Source organism: Rhinatrema bivittatum, chromosome 1, assembly GCF_901001135.1.
Source record: "Rhinatrema bivittatum chromosome 1, aRhiBiv1.1, whole genome shotgun sequence".
NCBI classification, from domain to species: Eukaryota; Metazoa; Chordata; class Amphibia; order Gymnophiona; family Rhinatrematidae; genus Rhinatrema; species Rhinatrema bivittatum.
In genome coordinates, this window is record NC_042615.1 from 679,208,794 (window position 1) to 679,231,762 (window position 22,969).

A 22,969-nucleotide genomic window follows, 5' to 3' on the forward strand; every position below is an offset into this window, starting at 1 on the left:
GTCCCAACACTGATCCTTGCGGCACTCCGCTTAACACCGCTCTCTCTTCAGAGTAAGTTCCATTTACCATCAAACATTGTCTTCTGTCCATCAACCAGTTTGCAATCCAGGCCACCAGCTCTGCACTCACTCCTAAGCTTCTCATTTTACTCACAAGCCTCCTGTGCGGCACTGTATCAAAAGCTTTGCTGAAATCCAAGTAGATGACATTGAGCGCTCTTCCTCAATCCAATTCCCTAGTCACCCAATCAAAAAAGTCAATCAGATTTGTTTGACAGAATCTTCCCTTGGTGAATCCATGCGCTTCTGATCCAGCAATTCTTCTGACTGTAGATGGTTCACTATTCTTTCTTTCAGCAGCGACTCCATTACTTTTCCCACCTCTGAGGTGAGGCTAACCGGCCTGTAGTTTCCAGCCTACTCTCTGCTCCCACTCTTGTGAAGCGGGACCACCACTGCTCTTCTCCAAACCTTTGGCACCACTCCCGTTTCTAGGGATCTATTGAACAGGTCATGCAGCGGACCTGCCAGCACATCTCTGAGCTCCCTCAGTATCCTGGGATGAACCTCATCAGGCCCTATGGTTTTGTCCACTTTCAGTTTTCCTAGCTCTTCTCATACATTCTCTTCTGTACTCCACTCCCCTCCATTTTCTTGTTAACTAGCGATGGTCCTTCTCCGGGGTCCTCTTTAGTGAACACCGAACTGAAGTATTCGTTTAATATTTCTACCATTTCTTCATCTCTCTCCACACATTGATCGTTTTCACCTTGCAATTTTACTATACCACTTTGGACTTTTCTCCTTTCTCTGATGTATCTGAAAAATGTTTTGTCACCTCGCTTTACCTCTTTGGCAGTCCTTTCTTCCGCTTGACTTTTTGCTGTCTTGATTACTTTCTTTGTCTCCCTCAGTTCCACCAGATATTCTTCCTTGGGATCCTCCCTTTGGGATCTTTTATATTTCTTAAACGCTGTTCTTTTAGCTTTTATTTTATCAGCTACCTCCTTTGAGAACCAGAAAGGTTTCATTTTTCTCTTGCTTTTCTTTACTTTTCTAATATATGGATTAGTTGCCTTGGTAATTGCTCCTTTTAGTTTCGCCCACTGTTATTCCACATCTCTCTTGTTCTCCCAGCCTTCTAGTTCTTCCTCCAGGTGCTTCCCCATTTCAACAAAGTCCATGTTTTTGAACTGCAAAACTCGGGTCTTCGTGCGACTTCTCCATATCCTATTTGTGATATGAAACCATACCGTTTGATGATCACTGGTGCTGAGGTGGGCACCCACCTGGACATTAGAGACATGATCTCCATTAGTGAGCACCAAATCGAGTATAGCTCCCTCCCTCGTGGGTTCCATTACCATTTGTTTGAACAGATCCCCTTGCAGGGCATCCACTATCTCTCTACTACTGTTAGATTCTGCAGAAGGGATTCTCCAGTCTACATCAGGCAGATTAAAATCTCCAACAATTACCACTTCTCCCTTCTTTCCCATCTTTTGGATGTCTTCAACCAGATCTCTGTCATGTTCTTGCATTTGATTTGGAGGGCCTGTAAATCACTCCAATAAAAATGGATGCCCCATCATCTTTGATTTAGGTCGGCCCATAGTGCTTCTTCTTTGCCCCATCTTCCTTGCAGCTCAGATGCTTGGATATTGTTTTTGACATAAAGAACCACTCCTCCCCCTTTTCTGTCATCTCTGTCCTTCCTTAACAAGTTATAGCCCGGTATGGCCGTATCCCAATCATGAGATTCCATGAACCACATCTCCATGATGGCAACAATGTCCAAGTCCATTTCCACCATTAGGGCTTGCAGATCTGGGATTTTATTGCCTGTGAGCATTTGTGCTCAAAGCTATCCAGCTTTTCGTGTTCAGGTTACTGCTTTTCTTGGACTCCTATTGTGACTTATTTAACTGAGTTTTGTTATCCACTTCACCCTTTTCCATTGCATTTGTATTTGGGGGGTGACATTCTAATTTCCTTCTGCCACCCCCAGCATCTAGTTTAAATGTCTTATGACATAGGATTTGAATTTATCTCTTAGGATCCTTTTTCCTTCCACAGACAGATGTAAGCCATCTTTGACAAAGAGCTTTTTACTGTTCCATACATGGCCCCAGTCCCAATATATCCAAAACTTTGTTCCTTACACCAGGATTTGAGCCATACATTGAAGTTATTAATATGGCTTAGCCTCTCCTTCTCCTTTCCATGAACAGGTAACACTTCTGAAAAGGCAATAGTCTTCGCCATGTGACTAATCTGCTTCACTAGAGACTGGAAATCTCTGTACTGCTTGGATGCTGTTTCTAGCATGGTCGTTGGTTCCCAGATGGATGATAATATCAACTTTAGAGTTTTTGCTTTCTTCTTTGATCGCTTTGACTATCTGAATAGCATTTCTGCTGGCCGATGATCCTGGGAGGCTTTTAACTGTAGTATTTCCCTCGAAAAGAGTTCCCAGATTAGTGCCTCTGATGACAGAGTCTCCCAGTACAATGAGCTTTTTCCTTTGGTTACTGATTATATTATGGAATTTCTGTATGCATTGGGTTTCTTCTTTCTTTTCAGATAACACTTCAATCTCTTTCACAAGAGCTTCTTCATTACCTAATACAAAGAAGGCCATGTAGTGTCTAGGACATCCTCCGGAATGAAAGATCTTGAGGGCGCATCGGTCAGCAATTTTTGTTGGCTGGCGCAGCAGGAAATTGAATCGGGTAAAAAAGAGGGCCCAACGGGCCTGACGATGGTTCAAACATTGAGCACGGTGTAAATACTCAAGGTTTTTGTGGTCAGTATACACTGTGATCTGGTGTTGGGCTCCCTCGAGCCAGGGACGCCATTCCTTGAAAGCTAGCTTAATAGCTAGCAGCTCCTTATCCCCGATCATGTAATTCCATTCCGCCGGAGAGAAGTGTCTGGAAAAAAAAGGAGCACAGATGTAAGGTATGTGTAGTTGAGTACTGGCTTAGAACCGCCCCTAATCACACGTCGGAGACATTGACCGCAACAATAAATGGGCGTCTGGGATCCGGTTGGTGGAGACACAGCTCCCGGAGAAAGGCAGTCTTGAGGTCCTGGAAGGCGGTCATGGCTTCGGGTGACCACTGGGAAGGATTGGCCCCCTTGTGAGTCATGGCTGTGAGTGGTGCAGTCAGAGTGGAGTAATTGTGAATAAAGCACTGGTAGTAATTGGCAAAGCCAAGGAATCTCTGTAAGGACTTGAGGCCTGTAGGCTGAGGCCAATCGCCGATACTTCTCAACTTTTGGGGGTCCATTTTGAACCCTTGACTGGAAACCACGTAGCCAAGGAAAGGGACGGTCTCCTGCTCGAAAGAACAAACTTTTCGAGTTTGGCACAAAGTTGATTGTCCCGTAGATGCTGGAGGACACGATAGACATCATGGTGGTGGCTTTGTAGGTCTTTGGAGGATACTAAGATGTCATCAACACATTGGTATCACATATCCCTGAAGACCTCGTTCATCAAATTCTGGAAAACCGCAGGGGCGTTGCAAAGGCCAAATGGCATCACAAGGTATTCAAAGTGGCCGTCTCGAGTGTTAAACACGGTCTTCCATTCATTGTCTTTGCGGATACAAACCAAATCATAGGCTCCTCTGAGGTCCAATTTGGAGAAGATTTTCACTCCTTGAAGCCTGTCAAAAAGCTCAGAAATCAAAGGCAATGCATAGCGGTCCTTCAGGATGATCTCATTCAGACCCCAGTAGTTGATGCAGGGACGGAGCGAGCCATCTTTTTTTCCCACAAAGAAAAAACCCACTCCAGCGGGAGACTTGGAGGGTCGAATGAAGCCTTTAGCCAGGCTCGGCAACAAGTTGATCGCACAATCGTAGGAACGATGCGGGGGCAAGGTGTCCGCAGCCTTCTTGGAGAACACATCGGCATATAATGAGTATAGCGGAGGAAGGCCAGGAGGAGAAAGCGATGTGCTCAGGCAAGGCAGAGGCGAGATGGATTCCAGATAGTTGGCATGGCAGGAGGAACCCCAGCGGGAAAGTTGTAAAGTGGCCCAGCCAAACTGCGGGGTGTGCTGTTGTAGCCACGGTAGTCCCACAACTACAGGATGTATGGCTTTGTCCATAATGTGGAAGGAAATGGACTCCACGTGCAGAGATCCCGTGCGGAGCAGGATAGGAGCTGTGGTGTGAGTGACCTCACCAGGTAGTGGCTCTCCGTGGATGGAATAGAGAAGTAAAGGCACTGGGGAGCGGATGGTGGGAATCCGGAGGTGCTCAGTCAATTGTTTTAAAATAAAATTCCCACCAGCCCCAGAATCCACTAAGGCCAAGGTGTGGAACTCCTGGTTGTCCAGCTTGATGGAGACGGGCAATGTTAATGGAGGAGAAGGCGAAGTCAGGCCTAGGAGCAGGCCTCCTGCTGAACCTAGGCCTGGGAGTTTCCCGGACAGACAGGGCATGTGGCTATGGCATATCCGGATTTGCTGCAGTATAAGCAGAGACCTGATTGCTGGCGGTGGCGTCGTTGCTTTGGAGAAAGTCTGCTCTGGCCCATTTGCATAGGCTGTTCCTCAGTTTTGCTCTGAGCCATGTCCAGCCTGAGTGAAGATTAGCGTTGAATACAAGACGAGCTTGGTGTAGATTTTCTGGATGCTCTGAACTCCTGCAAGCGCTCCTGCAGACGGTGGTCAATGCGACCGGCAAGGTCTATCAATGAGTCCAGAGAAGCAGGCAATTCATGAGCTGCCAATTCATCTTTGATCTGAGAACTCAGTTCTTTGAGAAAAATGGATTGTAAGCAGTCTGTCCCAATGAAGTTGTGATGACAGGGTCCTGAATTCTATGACATAATCAGTTAATAGCCGGGTGCCTTGTTGGAGGTGGAGAAGTGAGGATCCGGATGTGGATCTTCTGCCAGGGTCATCGGAGACGGAGCGAAATAAGGCAAGGAACCCGGGCAGGATTCGAAGAACCGGGTCAGCATGCTCCCAGAGGGGTGACGCCCAGGCCAAAGTCTTGCCATCCAGTAGGGAAAGGATATAGGTAGTCTTGGTAATCACATCTGGGAAGTAAGCCAGTTGCAGGCAGAAGTGCATGTTACATTGATTCAGGAAACCTCTGCACATAAGAGGGTTCCCAGAAAAGTGTGGAGGTGCCAGTAAGGGCATGGTAGGCCGAGGAGCTGGCATAGAGGTGGAAGGGTTGAGCTTGGGAGATGTTGTGGTGGCCGTCACTACAGCGTCTAAACGAGAGCTCAGGTTATCAATGGCCACTGCTAGTGTTTCCAGGAACTTTTGTTGCTCACTGATTCGTTGTGCCAGGCCAGGGATGGCCTGTATAGCTGAGACCTCTGCCAGGTCCATGGTCTTGGCAATCTGTTAGGATTCGTGGGTTTCGTGGACCCTTGGCCCGAGGTGGAGGTTGATACTACCTGAGGGGTGGAGCCCCACAGGTCCTCACCATTGGGAGGCAAGGTCAGCTGCAGCAGGGGACATGACTGTAGTTCAAAAAAGTGAGAACATCCTGTGTCACTGCCACATGATTGCAGGTATCTGCATTGAGATTACTGTGAGGTGTCCCAAGGAGCAGGGCGAAGGTATAGTTCCGAGGAATCACAGTACAGAGGCAGGATAAGTGCCAGAGCGGAACCTCCAAGACAGAGGTGCGCTGGGCAGGCCCCGAGGAGCGGGGAGTGCGGAGACAGGCTCTTCTGGAGGAGTGATGCAGAGACTGTCCTGAGGAGCGGGACAGCATGGCAAGAGTCTCTGGTGTGATGACGAAGGCTGCCCCGAGGAGCAGGGAAGTGTAGAATCAAGTCTCCGGTGTGGTAAGGTAGAGACTGCCCCGAGGAGCAGGGAAGTGTAGAGTAAAGCCACTGGTGAAAAGGCGTTGAGACTGCCCCAAGGAGCGGGGAAGTGTAGAATCAAGACTCCGGTGTTGTAAGGTAGAGACTACCCCGAGGAGTGGGGAAGCATAGAGGTGGGATCTCTGGTAGGCAGTGCTTGAGGCAACCCCGAAGAGCGGAGAAGCAAGCAGGCAGGAACTCTGGTGAGGAGTGCAGGGGCTACCTCGAGGAGCGGGGAAGCCTGGAGACCAGGTCTCCGAAAGGAAACGCAAGTATGCCCCCGAGGAGCGGGTACCCGAGTCAAGAGTCCAGAAGAGCAGGTAGAGATCCAAGGCAGGAACCACGCGTCCAGAGAAGCAGGAACAAGCACCAGTAAGGTGAAGGAACCCACTGCCAAGTCAGTTAGCGTAGGCCAAGGGAGGTGCTTATGAATCCCAAGCTTGTGATGTTATCACTCACGGATGCCCCTGAGGTTCCCGTCATTGTGCCTTTAAAGTGAGGCCCGGGGGCACGCGTGCGCGCCTAGCAAGGACTGGAGTCAGTGTGAAGGTCGGCGGCGTCCCAGCTGCCATGAGGAGTCTCGAGAGCCAGGAGGTACGTGGCGATAGCGGCTAGCCACAGCCGCGAGTTCACCTGGAGAGAAGAGCAGTGCAATACATGACGTGAGTTGGGTCGGCCATGACCACCCATAGCCATCGGTCATAACATCATAAAATTACAAATGTGTGGGGCCATGGCATTAACATCCGTGGGTTCGTCTTCTCTATGGAAGCAGTATCTGGCAAAATGGCCCCTTTCTCCACAGTTGAAGCATGGCGGTCTGGCTGAGGGTTGCAGTTGAGGTGAAAAGTCTGACCAGAGCTGTGCTACTGGTTCTTTGGGTTGCTGGCTCTTAGAACTCCATTGTCCTCTACCTTGGTCAAGTGGCTTCTCTGGAAACTGTGGTGACTCAGGCATAGTATGGGCCTTATAATAGGTCACCATTACTTCCAGCATCTTTTCCACTATAAAGTTTGGGTGTTGGCAGACCCAATGCTGCAAAGGCTGTTCTAGGCTGTCTAGGAACTGTTCCAGCAGAACTGTTTTGGCTACCTCCACCCAAGTCTTTCTTTCTGGGTGCAGCCACTTCCAAGTGACATCTTTAAGTCTGTGGAATAGGTTCCTTGGGTTTTCTTCAGTTGGTAGAACTCCCCGCCAAAATTGCTGCCGGTAGGTTTCTGGGGGGGAATCCCATTCTCTCTAAAATGGCGGCCTTGACTTCCTGGTATGTGCCCTCCTTCCGGATTGGCTGTTTGAAAGGCATCTTGACTATTCCCGGTGAGTAGATTCCCCATATAGGTAGCCCACCTGTCCTCTGGCCAGCCTGCCAGTTGTGCGGTACATTCAAAGTTTTTCAGGAAATCATTGGGGTCTTTTCCTGGGGTCATCTTAAATAGTGTCGGTGACATGGGAGGTGGACTGGTTACAGCAGTTTGCCCAACTTGTGCTATCTGGGTTAGCACCATAGGCTGCTGCAACACCTGCTCTTGCAATGCCTGCTGCTGTTCAATTTGTGTTTGTAGAACGCTCCACAATTGCTGTTGCCCTGGATCCCCACTCCATCTTCCTTGCTTACTGAGCAGCCTCCAAATTACATACCTCTCTTAAAAAGGAAGGGTGGGGGGAGGGAAACAAAAAGAACTTGCTGACCTGTCCAGCCCTTACTCACTGCTTGACTCCTGACTAAGCAGGTGGAGCTAGCCCCTTGGCCTGTTGATAAAGGCTGGGTAAGTGGAACTGGGAGGCCCCTGGAAAAGAAAAAAAAAACCCTCTGCAGGTTTTCTTTTCTTCTGCTGTGGTCTCTTGCCTGTGCTTCCTGCTTAGGTAAGATCTCCCACCACAGCCATATGTGGCAACTTGGGTGATGGTGGCTTGGAAACAGCCAGAGAACTAAGGAGGCAGATTATAGCTGTTCCTTAGGTGTAGCTTATTTACAGTAGCAAAAACCAAACAATCAGTGCAGCTCACCTTAACTTCAGGTAATACATAGACCTTAAACGAAACAGCTCTTGGTGTACGGTGGGTTTCTGCCTGCTCCTCAGGGCCTGCTTAATCCATTTAGGCCCTGAGTTCTTATGGTCTGGTGAAGGGCTCCTCCCTTCCCCTGGAGTGGGGGTAAAGGGCTCCTTGTTCAAGTCCTTTCTTGATTTTGTAGACTTCTATCATATCCCTCCTCAGTCTCTTCACCCTTCACTAACGTGGAAAGTTTTGAAAGTTCATCTAGTTGAATATAGCCAGTTAATTGGTGACTGTAACTTAGTAAACAAACATGAGGACCTACCAGCTCAATTCCCCATTCACACACACTAGTGAAACAAAAGTTGGCCAAGGCTCCCTCCCCCCAAAACTCCCAAAATAGTTCCATAATGTTGCAGGCCTATAGGCCTGAAAATTCTCTATTGCCCTCCACTGAATTTGTTGAATCGAACTGTGAGTTAGGTTTTCACCAGAAGCTCTCACTCTCCCCATTCCAAACAACCCAGCTGGAACCCCCCCCCCCCCTCCAAATTCCTTACTGCTACTGAGAGCTTGGACCAATTAGCCAACTCTCCATGCTTTTCTAGCTACCAGCATTGGCTTATGCTACTAGCATTGCTCTCAAAGCAATGTAGGATGTACTGGAAGCTAGATGATTATTCTGAGCTTTCATCAGTAGTAAGGGGTTTGGGCTGTTCCAGGTGGGGTGGGAGGATGGATTGGGTTCATGAGGGGGTGGGGAGAGGGGGACGTCTAGCAGAGACCTACCCCATAATTCTATTTAATTAACTCTGAGGAGGTAGGGGAGGGGAACTTTTAGGATTTATAGGCCTGCAAAGTTTTGGAATATTTTAGGGGGGGAGGGGGGTTTGGCCACCAGAGCCAACAATTTTTTTCAATGGGGTGGGGGATTGGGCCAACTGGCCTGCAACTTTTTTTTGTTTTAAATTAGAATCAGTACTTTACCAGCTATATTCAAGAACATAATGTTACGAGCTGGTGCGTGGACCCTTGTTTCTGCGGTAGATTAAGGACGGAACTCCTTGATGACTACTACCGTCAGATGGCGAGGCCTGTGGACGACGTGGATCGAACTTCGCCCTGGAAGCACGTGAACCCCCAGGAGGAGCCCGTAGGACCACGGCCGCTGGGACTTAGGCGACTCCCAGAAGACAGAAGATGGTCTGGATGCAGGCACCTCCTGCAGGTCGTGATTTCCAGACGGCTGGCGCCTCCAGCAGGTCGTGAGAAGATCTCTGTGGGGAGTAGAGGAAATCCAACAAGCCGGTTCCAGAGTCAGTAATCAAACATAGTCCGCAGCCAGTCCAGGGGTCGAAAGCCAGAGCGTGGTCCAAAGCCGGTCCAAGGGTCGAATGTCCAGTGCGAGGTCCAAAGCCAGTCCGAATCAGAGTCCAAAGCGAGATCCAAGTCCAAATCTGAAGTCAGAGTCCAAGAGGGGTCCAAATCCAATCCAAAGTCCAAACCAGAAGAATCAAGCAGCAGGGAAGGCAAAGCAGGAGCGGGACGAAGAACCAGGATCCAAGAACGCAGAACCAAACTAACCTCAATACTAAGGCAAGGTCTGAGGGGCAGACCTTGCCTTTAAATACAGGATCCAGGGGAAGTGCTGGAAAAGGGAGCCACGACACTTCCTGTCGTGGCCCCTTTAAGATTTGTCTTCAGCCGCGCGCGCGGCCCTAGGCAGTCCGGGAAGGGGGCGGAACCACGGCGGGAGTCAGGAGCCTGCGGCCGGCCGCATGTCGGCCCTGGCCGCGTGGGGAACATCTTCTGAGGCTCCCTGCAACCGCAGGAGCCTCCGTGGAGGTCCGACGCCGCGGGTGAGTGCCTGGTCCCGGCCGCGGACCGCCGCAACCGGCCGCCATGACAGTTGGCCCCGGTCGCGGACTGCCGCGGCCGGCGGCCATAACACATAAGATATGCCATACTGGGTCAGACCAAGGATCCATCAAGCCCAGTATCCTGTTTCCAACAGGATGCCAATCCAAGTCACAAGTACCCAAACATTAAATAAATCACAAGCTTATTACCATAACAGCAGTTCCTCTAGGAATTTATCCAAATTTTTTTTAAACACAGTTACACTAATTGCTGTAACCACATCCTCTGACAATAAATTCCAGAGCTGAACTATATGCTGAGTGAAAAATAATTCTTCGATTTGTTTTAAATGAGGTACTTGCTAACTTCATGGAGTGCCCCCTGGTCCTTCTATTATCTTAGAGAGTAATAACCGATTTACATTAATTTGTTCAAGTCCTTTCATGATTTTGTAGACTTCTATCATATCTCCCCTCAGTCTCTTCTCCAAACTGAACAGCCCTAACTTCTTTAGCCTTTCCTCATAGGGCAGCCATTCCATGCCCCTTCTCTGCACTTTCTCCAATGTAGCTATATCCTTTTTGAGATGCGGTGTCACCATGGAGCAATACAGAGGCATTATGATATCCTCTGTTTTATTTGCCATTCCCTTCCTAATAATTCCTAATCTTCTGTTCGCTTTTTTGATCTCCACAGCACACTGAGCCAACGATTTCAATGTATTATTCCCTAGGAAGCCAAGATCTTTCCTGAGTGGTAATTCCTAAGATAGTACCTAACATTCAGCTCGATCCAGTATCGTCCGCTCGAGGATTGCCCGTCTGTAACGTGCTCGTAGCGCACAATTCGGGCGCGCAAGGCAGTTCGGCGATACAGTGTCCAGTTTCACGCGTCCGTATCGCTTCTGAAAACAGACGCATAACCCTTTCCGCACCCGGCATGTAAATGAACGAAAAAGCTGTATAATGAAGGAATTAGCTATTCCCCTGCCATACTGTAACGGGCGCTGATATTATCTCCTCCGTAACCCGCTGTTCTGCCGCGGCCTTAACCTGCTAGTTTACCGCCTCCCCCTAGTAGGAGTTAGTGTAGTGTAGTGTAGGGTAAAAACATTGCTTACCCGCCCTGGTCCCGTCCGGTCTCCTGCAGCCCCGTCCGGACCGGACGGGGCTGCAGGAGACCGGACGGGACCAGGGCAAAAAAAAACAAACGAAAAAGTAGCAAGGCTCGGGCCTGCTATGGTAAGTGTAAAAAGTGTAAAAAACAAAAAACCTGTGTGTTATATAAAAAATAAAACAATTTTAAATACCTGTCGGAGGGCCGTGGGTCCAGGCGGCCGGTGGGCGGCGGGCAGCCATCAGCGGCATCCGGTAGTCCCTTCTCCCTTCCTCCCTCCCTCCCCTGCCTGGATGAGCGCCAAAATCGCACGGGCGGGTCGGCAGCGGGGGGGGGGGGGGGGGGGCGGCAGCAGGATCCGGGAGCGGCGGGTAGGCAGCAGCGGGGTCCGGGGGGTCCGGGGCAGCGGCAGCGGGGGGGGGGGGGGGCGGCAGCGGGGGGGCGGCAGCAGGATCCGGGAGCGGCGGGTAGGCAGCAGCGGGGTCCGGGGGTGGCAGCGAGATCCTGGGAGCCAGCAGCGGCAGCATGTTCGATCGCGCAGGCAGGTAGGTGGCAAAGTAAAGATGGCCGCCTGCACGGGAAAATCGTGCAATTGGCCGCTGAAGACGTGACGTCACGACGTTTGGCGTCACGGGGTGTGACGTCACGTCTTCAGCGGCCAATTGCACGATTTTCCCGTGCTGGCGGCCATCTTTACTTTGCCACCTACCTGCCTGCGCGATCGAACATGCTGCCGCTGCTGGCTCCCCGGATCTCGCTGCCACCCCCGGACCCCGCTGCTGCCTACCCGCCGCTCCCGGATCCTGCTGCCGCCCCCCTGCTGCTGCCCCCCCCCCCCCCGCTGCCGCTGCCCCTGCCCCCCCGGACCCCGCTGCTGCCTACCCGCCGCTCCCGGATCCTGCTGCCGCCCCCCCCCCCCCCCCCGCTGCCGACCCGCCCGTGCGATTTTGGCGCTCATCCAGGCAGGGGAGGGAGGGAGGAAGGGAGAAGGGACTACCGGATGCCGCTGATGGCTGCCCGCCGCCCACCGGCCGCCTGGACCCACGGCCCTCCGACAGGTATTTAAAATTGTTTTATTTTTTTATATAACACACAGGTTTTTTGTTTTTTACACTTTTTAAACTTTTTTACACTTCCTGGTGCCTGTCATTTCAAATGTCATTTGAAATGACAGGTACCAGCGCACCCAGGTTACTGTATAGGCGCTGTTACAGCGCCTATACAGTAAAATGGGTTGCGCGGGCATAACCCTTCCCTAACGCTTCACAGCCGCGGCATGCATTTGCATGCGATTAGAGGAGAGTATCGGGGAGTTAGTGAAGAGAACTGTGCGTGCGGGGAGGAAGGGTGCGCCTGACACTACCTCACTGTTTTTACCGCGGCCTTACTGGATCGAGCCGATTGTGTAACTACAGCAAGGGTTATTTTCCTTGTATGCATCACTAGGCACTTGTCCACGTTAAATTTCATCTGCCATTTGGAAGCTCAAACTTCCAGGCTTGCAAGGTCCTCCTGCAATTCATCATAATCCGCTTGAGATTTAACTACTCAGCATAATTTTGTGTCATCCGCAAATTTGATCACCTCACTCGTCGTACCCCTTTCCAGATCATTTATAAATATATTAAAAAGCACCAGTCCAAATACAGATCCCTGAGGAACTCCACTGTTTACCTCTTTCCACTGTGAAAACTGACCATTTAATCCTACTCTCTGTTCCTGTTTTTTAACCAGCTTGCAATCCACAAAAGCACATTGCCTCCTAAGCCATCATTTTTTAGTTTTCTTAGAAGCCTCTCATACGGGACTTTGTCGAATGCCTTCTGAAAATCCAAATTCATCACATCTACCGGTTCACCTTTGTCCACATGTTTATTCACCCCTTCAAAACAAGTCATTAATTGTTACATTCTTTAAGTTAACATGTTTCTCTCCAGTTAAATTCTCCAGTTCCTCTCTCCTTTTCGTTCCCTTGACTCTGGTTTAATTGCAGTCCACCTCCCCTTCCCTGTTCTATGTACTTTCTACCTGAAATTCGATGTAAACCGATATGATGTAACTACTAATATTGGTATAAAAAAGTTTCTAAATAAATAAAATAAAATTTGTGAGGCAAGACTTCCTTTGGGTAAATCTATGTTGGCTGTGTCCCATCAGATGTCTATCTAGTGATGTCTATCTTGCAATCGGCGGTAGACCTACCGGGGTCAGAGTGCCTTGGCCTTAGCGGTCCCTCCCTGTGCGGCTCTGATCAGAGCACGCCCGCCTGCCACGAGGACCCGCCCACCATTCACATCATCAAAAAAGGACGACCGACACCAATAAAAGTAGGCACCGACCGCACGGTGCTCCCTTTTGCCCTGCGCTGCCTCCCGAGCCAACCGCAGACGCACCCGCGAGATCGGCGCTAGACCTACTGGGGTCAGGGTGCCTTGGCCTTATCGGTCCCTCCCGCGATCTGCCCTACCCGGTTGCACGTCGCCAGAGGACAGCCCACCCAGGGTACCTCACTTCCGGCAGAGGTGCTACCTTAAAGACACTAGACAACCCTCGGTGTCTCGCGCCAGGCGTCTCGTGCCGAAGGAGCACGACCAAGGGGCCTGCCCCTTGGTGCTCTCCTTTGTGCTCCCTCTTTAGGCTTCCCCCTTCCTCTCCACTAGCAACTCCTCAGAAGTGTTACCCCCCAGTCTCCCCATCGTTTCCCCCTTCCCCTATTACCCCTTCCAGCGACACACCCTTTCTCCACACATCCCTAGCTCACCACATATACAAGCTCCTAAACTCCAATGACCATGCTCTCCCATCCCATTCCCATCCTCAAGCACTTTACCACCACATACAGAGCCCCTCAGCATTATTCTTACCCTGAACACCACAGATCTCTAATCCCCATCATGGTCTCCCCACTCACCCAACTAATTGGATTTACCACCTTCACTATCCTCCTCCTAAACGCGCATTCTATTGTGAAAAAAGCCACTATACTCAATGACATCCTCACTGACGACAGCCACAACATCTGCGCAATTACCGAGACATGGCTAAAGGACTCAGATGCCGTATTAATAAATCAACTCCCAAACGACCTGTACAACATTTACTCAATTCCCAGACTCAAAAGAAAAAGAGGAGGCATTCTGCTTGCTGCTAAAAAGAAACTCAGACTCACCCTACAACCTCTCACACCCTCCTCCAAATTGGAGATAGCTCTATTTAAATCACCCTCCCTCCAAATCTGTTTAATATACGCTCCCCCAGGGACCCTTGAAAATAACCCCTCCCCCCTGACTGTATATATCACCAAAGATTTAGACATAACCTCCCCAGCTATCATCCTCGGGGATCTGAACCTCCACATTGACTCCATCCCCTCTTCCCCTTCCATTCTGGCCTCCCTGAATGCTCTAGGCTTCAAACAGATTATCACTAATCCCACACACAAGGCAGGCCACACACTTGACCTCATCTTCACCAACTCCCTTATTCAACCTGACCCCCCTAGATGTAATCCCATCCCCTGGTCCCTACCCCACACTCCCCAAGAAAACCATCAACTTCAGCAGACCTTGTAAAACAGAAGACCTCATTGAAGCCCTTTCGGATGAACTTCCCAAGCTTGACCTTACTGATGCCGACACCGCCATTTCTTCTTGGCTTCAATATACCAATAATGTAGCTGAATACCTATGCCCCACACAATATCGAGAAATCAACCCTGTCAATAATAAAAAGAATCCATGGTATACCCCTGAACTCAAAACCATGAAATCTAACCTCAGAAAACTCGAAAAAAGATGGCGCAAAGAGCAAGCCCCTGCCCTATAATCTAAGTTTCGATCCTACCTCCACTCCTATCGAGAAGCCACTGACAAAGCCAAAAAAGACTTTTACTCTCAAAGAATTCATCAGTTCCAATTCAATCCCCGAGGCCTCTTTCAATACGTTTCCACCCTAATTAAATCCCCTCCCCCGACAATGACAACCAAGCCAAATGTGAAAAACTGGCCCTATTTTTCCACAACAAAATAGAGAAACTGATGTCACGCTTCTCCTCCATCCACAAACCTACCAACACCCTAAAAGCAAGCACCACGCCTACTCCTCTCATGCTCAATACCACCCAAGCAGCAAACACCACTGCTATACTTACTTCATTCGAGACTACTACCCCCTTGGAAATAGAATCCACCCTCAAGAAAATCAAACCTGCAGTGCATCCCTCAGATACTAGGTTGAGAAAGCAACAAGGAAGGCTATCTAAAAAAGCCGTGGAGGCAACAAAATGAGGATTAGAAGCCAAGATGTCAAATTTTAATCCTTTATTGGAGACTTGGAATTTTCAAAAACGCCCGACTCAGGCCGAGTTTCGCCCTCTGTCAAGGGGCTGCATCAGGGGCTCTGTTGTATCATATAGCATTCATGTAAGTACAGATGGAGTGTAAAAAATGCATCAATGGTCTCCTTGCAGATTTTGCTTTAAGCATGTACCCAAAGAGGTTAAAATCATCATTTTCCACTAGATTTCACACAGGCTGCATACTATATTCAAACACTCATGGATTGCTTCTCATTCAGTCACATATCTTCACGGGTGTTAGCAGAATGAATTGAAAAAATGACCCGGCTGTATTCAGCCGGGTCATTTTTTCGATTCATTACCATTTCCAACATTATATCTAAACCCATAGCCAACATTATTAATAAATCTATATCCCTCGGCTCAGTCCCAACGCAACTTAAACACGCCATAATAAAACCTATTTTTAAAAAACCCTCTCTTGATCCCTCTGAACTTGCCAATTATCGCCCTGTCTCCAACCTTTCATTCCTCATTATAGAACCGCTCCTGAATTCTAGGAAAACTTGAAAAAGAATGTAGCCGTTACATATTGTCAGATTAAGGATAGTTTAGCACCGGTGAGAAATGTGACATTTCTGCCTCAAAATGTTTCTTAAATTATATTTTCATGTACCACCTAGTATATCTCTAATCAGCCTGACTGACTCCATGACTGGCTAGTCTTGTGAGGGTAACTCAGTTTCCCAGAAGTCATACTATCTGTTCTAGATGAACAGTTACACTGAAATCTAAGCCTTCCAGTGTAGCTGCTAAGTGCTAGGGCTGGAAGCACGCTGGATTGCCATGGAATGTGATCCTGAGCTGCATAAGGGCCTATTTAAAGGTATGAGGTAGGTGGGAGACCTTGGGGGAAGGATGGTGGGGGTATGGGGTATGGGCGGGTGCCAAGGAGGTACTATTTTTTAAAATATTTACCAGGGGGAAAAGAGGAGAGGGCTGGAGCCAAATGACTTTTTAAAAACAAATATAGTGGTATTTGAGGGGGATCCTGGCCTGCCTGGGAGTTTATTATTAATGGAGGTCCGTGTCGTTGTATTTTTTTTCTTACAGGATCGCCACTTACCTGGATATCTTTTGAAGATATTCGGATAAGTGGCAGGTTATTTGGCTACACATGGCCGGATAACTTTAGACCTGCTCAGAAACAGGTCTAAAGTTTTCTGGCTATCCTAGCCAGATACATCCGATATTTGGCAAAGTTAACTGGATATCTCAGCCCCTCCCCACAATGCCCCTTTTTTATCTGGCTACATTATAAGATGGAAAACTACTTATAATTTAGCTGGAGAAGTAGCTGAATATGCCACATTTACCATTTAAACGGATAACTTTTGAGTTACCAGTCAAAATGTCTTTTGAATATGGACTTCTATGTTAACCAAAAAAAAAAGCCATAAGAAAAATGTGTGGTGGTCAAATTGAAATACAGGGGTAGTCTTACTGTTTGCAGGGGAACAAACTTCTTGTACTGTACAGTATATAACAAGCTTCAGCTCTAAATAAGAAATGCAAAATTACCTGGGCATGTTTAGAGACCCAGTGTCGTAACACATTCAGGACTCGATTAGTTGCTGCTCGGCATATTATGAATTCCTTGTCACACATTCGCTCAGAGTTGTTGAACCCTAGAAGTAAAAAAAATATATAATGGTTTCTTTATTTCTTCATTTTCTGAATTTAACTGATGTCCTTATCCAAGGCATCTTATAAAAATATATTAGTCCATATAATTAGCAGATAATGGTATGGAAGAACGTACAGGTGGTGGGAAGATATATAACTGCATTAGTTGAAGACAAAATTGAAAAAAATGACAGTGAGAATGAGTCCTGAGTATTAGGAGGGAGTTGAGTCGATTATAGAGATGAGGAGCAGAAAGCAGGAGAGTGGGAGGGAGCCTGTTGCCACAAGGAAAGGTAAGAAGTAGTTGATGAGATGAGAGATGACGAGGAGGAGAATAATGAGAAATACTGGTAACAGACAGGAAAGAGCAGAACCAAAAATGCATCTGAATGTGAACACAAGGATTTAAAAGAAGCAGTGGTATCTGACTGGGAACCAGTGTAGGGTAGCAAGAAAATGCATGTGATTGTCAAGGCAACAGATAGCAGAGGTGAGCATGAGTCTTCTAGAGGACTGGAAGAGGATGGCGGGCAGAACCCAGGGAAGATGGCAAGCTAACTACTGAACTAATGAAGTTGTGAAGTGAAGAGGTCTTGAAAGAAACAGCAAAGACGATCTGATTTTATGTATATTGTAGACAGGGCTGGAGTGAGCAGGAATTAGGCCCGTGCCAGCTAAGAAAAGTAGGCCCCTATGTAAGGTTCTGATATGTGATACTTAATAAGAAAAATCGCTTTCTAAATTTCCCAAATAATTTTTATTTATTTAAGAAGGCTTTATGAGCTTTTTTGTTAGCAAATTCTTCAATTACAATTTAAATTTTTATTTATACATGTTAGAAATAGATATATTTAGCTTTTTTTTTTAATTTTGCCCAACAGAAGTAGGCCCCTTGAACATTGAAGGCCCTAGCCAAATGGCCATGCTGGCACCCCCTCTCTCCTGGAGTGATTGTAGAGTTTGTAGTTTAGAGGGGTACAGATTTTAGAGATGTGAGGTAAGGAGGAAAAAGTGGACTAGAATATAGTACTCAGATTTCTAGCAGACACTGAAGGAAAGTGGAATAGAAGTGATGGAAATAAAATCAAATGGAAGTTAAAGTTCTCTTTTTCCAACTCTCTAATTCTGGATATGTTTGGTGAAAGGATATGAGAAGTAGGAAATGGGAATGAGGAAGGAGGGAGATTTGAGTATCATCTGCTAAACAGCGATAGGAACACTTGTGTAAGGAGATAGGTAAGACTAGACCAGAATAACTGGGGACCCAAAATAGAGCTTGAAGAAATCCAAAGGTCAAAGGGAAGGAACAGATGAAGAATCATCAATTAGCAAAAGTAACTGCAGAGGACACTTCATCAAATACATCATTTAGTCTTGAGTCCCTTAACATTTTTTTACACAGATAATTCATCCATGATTTCGAACTCTTACCTACCTCGTTATGCCATGTCAGGCTTCAGCTGTTCAAACTGTACTCATGCATGTGGAAGACAATTTTCAAAGCCATTTATGTGGATAAATATTAATTTACCAGAGTGAAATGGCTTAGTTGAACACTGCCCTCCTCTACTCAGCTAAAAGTGGATGTGGGCTTCCAAGATATCATAATTGGGAGTTATTTTTTGTGTGTTTATGTCAGGAGAGGAAAGTAGCATGTGCACTTGATGTTTCCAAAGGCACATGTGATATTTTATCCCCCTCTTATCTGCCCACAAGCGCAAAGTACATGGCTGCTTTTACGTCATGTTCTTTGTGCTACTTTCCTTTTAAAAAATGACTGCAATGCACGCACATTAACAAACTTTGTACATCAAAAACAATGCAACCTATTGTAACTTGGCCCCTAGAAGTATCAGGCTGATTTTAGCTCAGTTCCATGATAAAAATCGGCATTGCCACTTTATGTAACATCCACAGCATAGAGGGATGGCTGACACAGAGGAGCTTCCAACATTTGTAAATCTTATTTCCACTCAGGAATGAAAACAAAAATCACAAGCAAAATGTTCTAATGGCTGACTGCATTTCTTAAACATTTTTGCTACCACTGTTGCTTTAAAGTTGTTACTAAAAAGAAAAATCTCTATTCCACAGAGAACACAATCTCACTAATGTGAAGATGTTACAGTCCTGATTATTGTTATTACAATAGTTCTAAGAACTCAGGACATCATGAATAATAGAACACCATGCATTTTTTAACACTGTAATAAAGTCCACTTCAAAATTACAGATGCAGCACAATGGAGGATTCTGTAATCTTTCCCTTTGAAATGCAATGTGCTGGCGTTGGCAGAGTCATTCTGTAAATGCGAGCACCAGCCCCACATTTTTATGCTGGTTCATTGGAAATGCCGCTTCTGTAGTGATCACTTAGCTCTCAGCAGGCAGGGTGGACATGTGCCAACTTTAGTATTCTGTGAGAAAAAGGGAACAATACTGAAAGAGGAAAGTAAAGGAGAAACAGAACAAAGAATAATGGGAGAGAAAGGAGAGAAGAAAATGAGAGGACAGCGTGGCCATAGGGAAACCAATGGAAGAAACATCAAAAAGCAGAGATGTGCACAGGAAAGACATGATGCAAGGATAAAGAAAATATTGGAGGGGTACTGAAAATGATTCTGATAGATAGAATAGGAACCATTAAGGCAGCTGCTATCTCCACAACAGATTGCAATATAATAGATAAATAAAACTAGCCTTTTTTTTCTTTTAGTCAAATAAAGGTGAATTTTTAAAAGCCCCTCACGCACCAAAACCGGGAGATACATGCTCAAGTCAGGCCGGCTGTGATGGGGTCACTATGCTAGACTATATAGGAACCAAAGATTCAGGAGAAGGGGGGAAGGAAAATGCGGCAACACCAGGCTAGAGACGTCCCTTGGTTCCTTCCCCCAGAGGTTATAAGACCAGAGGAGCCACAAGTGCGGGAAATTAAGGGTGGAGCTGGTGAAACCAATCCATGATTTCAAGGGGAGGGCCAAAGTGAGGAGGGGCCGTTCCGAGCCAACCAGCTGCGAGTGGAGGAGGAGTTTCTAGAGGATAAAAAGGACTCTCTGTTAGAGCAGTCTCAGTCTCCTGCCGGGGACTGAGGAGGAAGGAACAGACTACCTGGCTGCTCTGGGAAACTTGGCCACTGGATATCCTGGATGGTGTGAAGGACTGCAACCACTATCACAAGGAAGGTGAGCGTGGGGACTTCTGTTGGTTTGGACTCACGATAAAGACACTTTACCTAGAGAACTGCCAAGCGGGTGAGAAAAACCATCCCAAGAGATACGGTGGGTGGTGGCAGGTAGGCCCAGTGGGGCCTGACTTTTTGAACATTGGATCTGTTTGTTGGAGATGAACTTTTGAAGCCAGACATCAGAAACTGAGTTGCTGGCTCAGGTGGAGGGGGTTCAAACCCCACCTGAGGACTTTGTAAAGGAAAATAACTTTAACTACTATTTGAGTTCCTGAGTGACCAGGACAGCTCATTCAGGGATTGGATCCCGGGAACAGACACAAGCGGCAGTATACAGACCGGTGAAAGTGGCACGCCAAGTTGATTTTAAAAGCTGCTTGGATACACTCAGATTTGTCGCTACGCGCATAAATGTAAAGTTCGAAAAAGAGGCAGGGCATGTGCACGGTCTGGGTAGGGCATGGGTGTTCCTGGATTTTAACTTTGTTATGTTCGTGGAACCTTGGGCCGGTTGGGACAGAGGATGATGTGCTGTGGGGTCCGCAGCAAGTGTCCCAACCAGGAGGCGGTTCAGAGAGCCTGAGCACTTTGAGGTACTGGACCACGGTGGAGTCCTATGCGACCAAGGACTCTGTACCCACTGAGAGGATGGCAGACGTTGGACCCCGGTAGTCGAAGAGTCTTCACCCTGGAGACCGAGAGGAGCCCTTAGGAGTCCAGCCGCTGGGACTTTTGGAGATTCACCCTGGAAGCCAAAGTCACTCCAGGAGGGGCCCGTAAGGACACGGCCGCTGGGACTTAGGCGACTCCCTGAAGGTGGAAGATGGTCCGGATGCAGGCGCCTCCTGTAGGTCGTGGGTTCCGGACGGCTGGCGCCTCCAGCATGTCGTAGATAATCCAGAAGACGGTCCAGGAGTCTGAATCCAAAGAGCGGTCCGCAGCCAGTCCAGGGGTCGGTGTCCAGAGAGCGGTCCAAAGATAATCCAGGGTCGTAGTCCAGCGTGCGGTCCAAAGCCAATCCAGGGGTCGTAGTCCAGCGAGCAGTCCAAAGCCAGTCCAGGGGTCGGAGTCCAAAAGAATCAATCCAGCGAGGAGGGCAAGGCAGAAGCGGGACGAAGAGAGAACCAGGAACACAGCAACAGCAGGCCGAAGACCAGGAACCTTGTTGCAAGGCACAGAAGAGTGCTAGTTGCAGGGTACTTATACCCTGAGGGCGTCTGACGTCATCTTCAGTCCAGGAGAGGTTTTTCCCGCGCTGGCCCCTTTAAATTGGGCTCCTCCCCGTGCGTGCGCATCAGGGGGCGGGGCCAGCCTTCCCTCCCGAGGAGGGAGGGAAGGCTGGCCCCACCCCCATTACTCTCTAACAGCCGGTCACCCGGGTGTAGCCAGGACCCAGGAATTACTCTCAGAATATTACTGGTGGCCATGTTCGCCTCTACGTTAACTCTTGCCCAACCTGTGCCCAACAGAAGACTCCCGTCGGCCGCCCCTGGGGCCTTCTTCAGCCTTTGCCGATTCCCGCAGAACCATGGACTCACTTATCCACTGACTTTATCGTAGATCTGCCTGCTTCAGAGGGGAAGACGGTGATTTGGGTTTTCATAGATAGATTCTCCAAGATGGCCCACTTTGTGCCCCTCTCCAAACTACCTTCGGTGCCTGAACTGGCGAATTTGTTTACGCGACATATCTTTCGCCTTCATGGGCTCCCTCTCCACATTGCCTCGGACAGGGGTTTTCAGTTTACGGCATGATATTGGCGAGCACTGTGTGAAAAGTTCGGGGTTCAGCTTGACTTCACCACCGCTTTCCATCCACAAGCGAACGGGTAAACCGGACCTTGAAGGCGCGACCTTCCAGCGCGTCTCTCCCTCCCGAGGAGGGAGAGACGCGCTGGAAGGTCCCGAGGAGGGAGAGACGCGCTGGAAGGCTTGCAGGCCCGGGGCCTGCTGGAAACAACCCAGGGAAGGCTCGAAACGGCCTAGGCTGCCCCCGAGGTAGGTGGAGGGACCGGGGCACGGCCCGGGACCACAACAGTACCTTTTCTCCTACGCCCCCTCCCAAGAGGTCTGGGTTTACTTGGGTGATCCAAATGGAATTGATGGAGGAGGTTTTTGTCCAGGATATTCCCAGGAATATCCTGGGAATATCCAGGTTCCCAGGAATTCTCTTCGGGACCATAACCCTCCCAGGAAAGAAGGTACTCCCAAAGCCTGTGATGATGCCGTACATCCAGCACGTCTTTAACTTGATAGATGGCATCTTCCTGCGCCATAGGTGTGGCGGGTGTGGGTGCCTTCTTATGATACGGAGAAAGGACCAAGGGTTTCAACAAGGAAACGTGGAAGACGTTGTGGAAGTTGAAGGCGATAGGAGACAGCCCCAATCCTGTCCTTAACTGTGAAGGGCCAAATGTACTTAGGAGCCAACTTCATCGAAGGAAGCCGTAGACGAAGGTATTTAGTACTCAGCCATACCTTCTCACCAGGAAGGAACACTGGGGCTGGCCGTCGCAAGCGATCGGCCACTTTCTTCATGATACTCCAGCGTGCGGCGGTTATCTTCCGGGTGGAATGCCAGATCTGGCGTAACCGGGCAGTGGTTTGCACGGTGGGAGACGGCACATCTACTGGTACCGGTAAAGGGGGCCGCAGGCGTCTGCCGTAGACCGTGTAGAAGGGGGACTTGCCGGTGGAAGAGTGCTTGTGGTGATTATAAAAAAATTCAGCCCACGGAAGCAAGGCCACCCAGTCATCTTGCAGGTCTCCCACAAAGGCACGAAGGAACGCCTTCAAGGTCCGGTTTACCCGTTCTTGCCCGTTAGCTTGGGGATGGAAAGCGGTGGTGAAGTCAAGCTGAACCCCGAACTTTTCACACAGTGCTCAGCCAATATCGTGCCGTAAACTGAAAACCCCTGTCCGAGGCAATGTGGAGAGGGAGCCCATGAAGGCGAAAGATATGTCGCGTAAACAAATTCGCCAGTTCAG

General features: G+C 48.5%; 1 protein-coding gene across 2 annotated transcripts in view; it reads right to left on the minus strand.

The window, feature by feature from the left end:
- Positions 1-22,969, minus strand: part of RASGRF2 (Ras protein specific guanine nucleotide releasing factor 2) — an 888,178-nt gene that overhangs the window by 244,297 nt on the left and 620,912 nt on the right. For both annotated transcript variants that reach the window (XR_003852277.1, XM_029574148.1), the window contains exon 18: positions 16,691-16,797. Coding sequence is in view for 1 of the 2 variants with exons in the window: in XM_029574148.1 (XP_029430008.1) it covers positions 16,691-16,797 (107 nt within the window). In the remaining variant the exon portion in view is untranslated. The remainder of the gene's footprint in view (positions 1-16,690; positions 16,798-22,969) is intronic.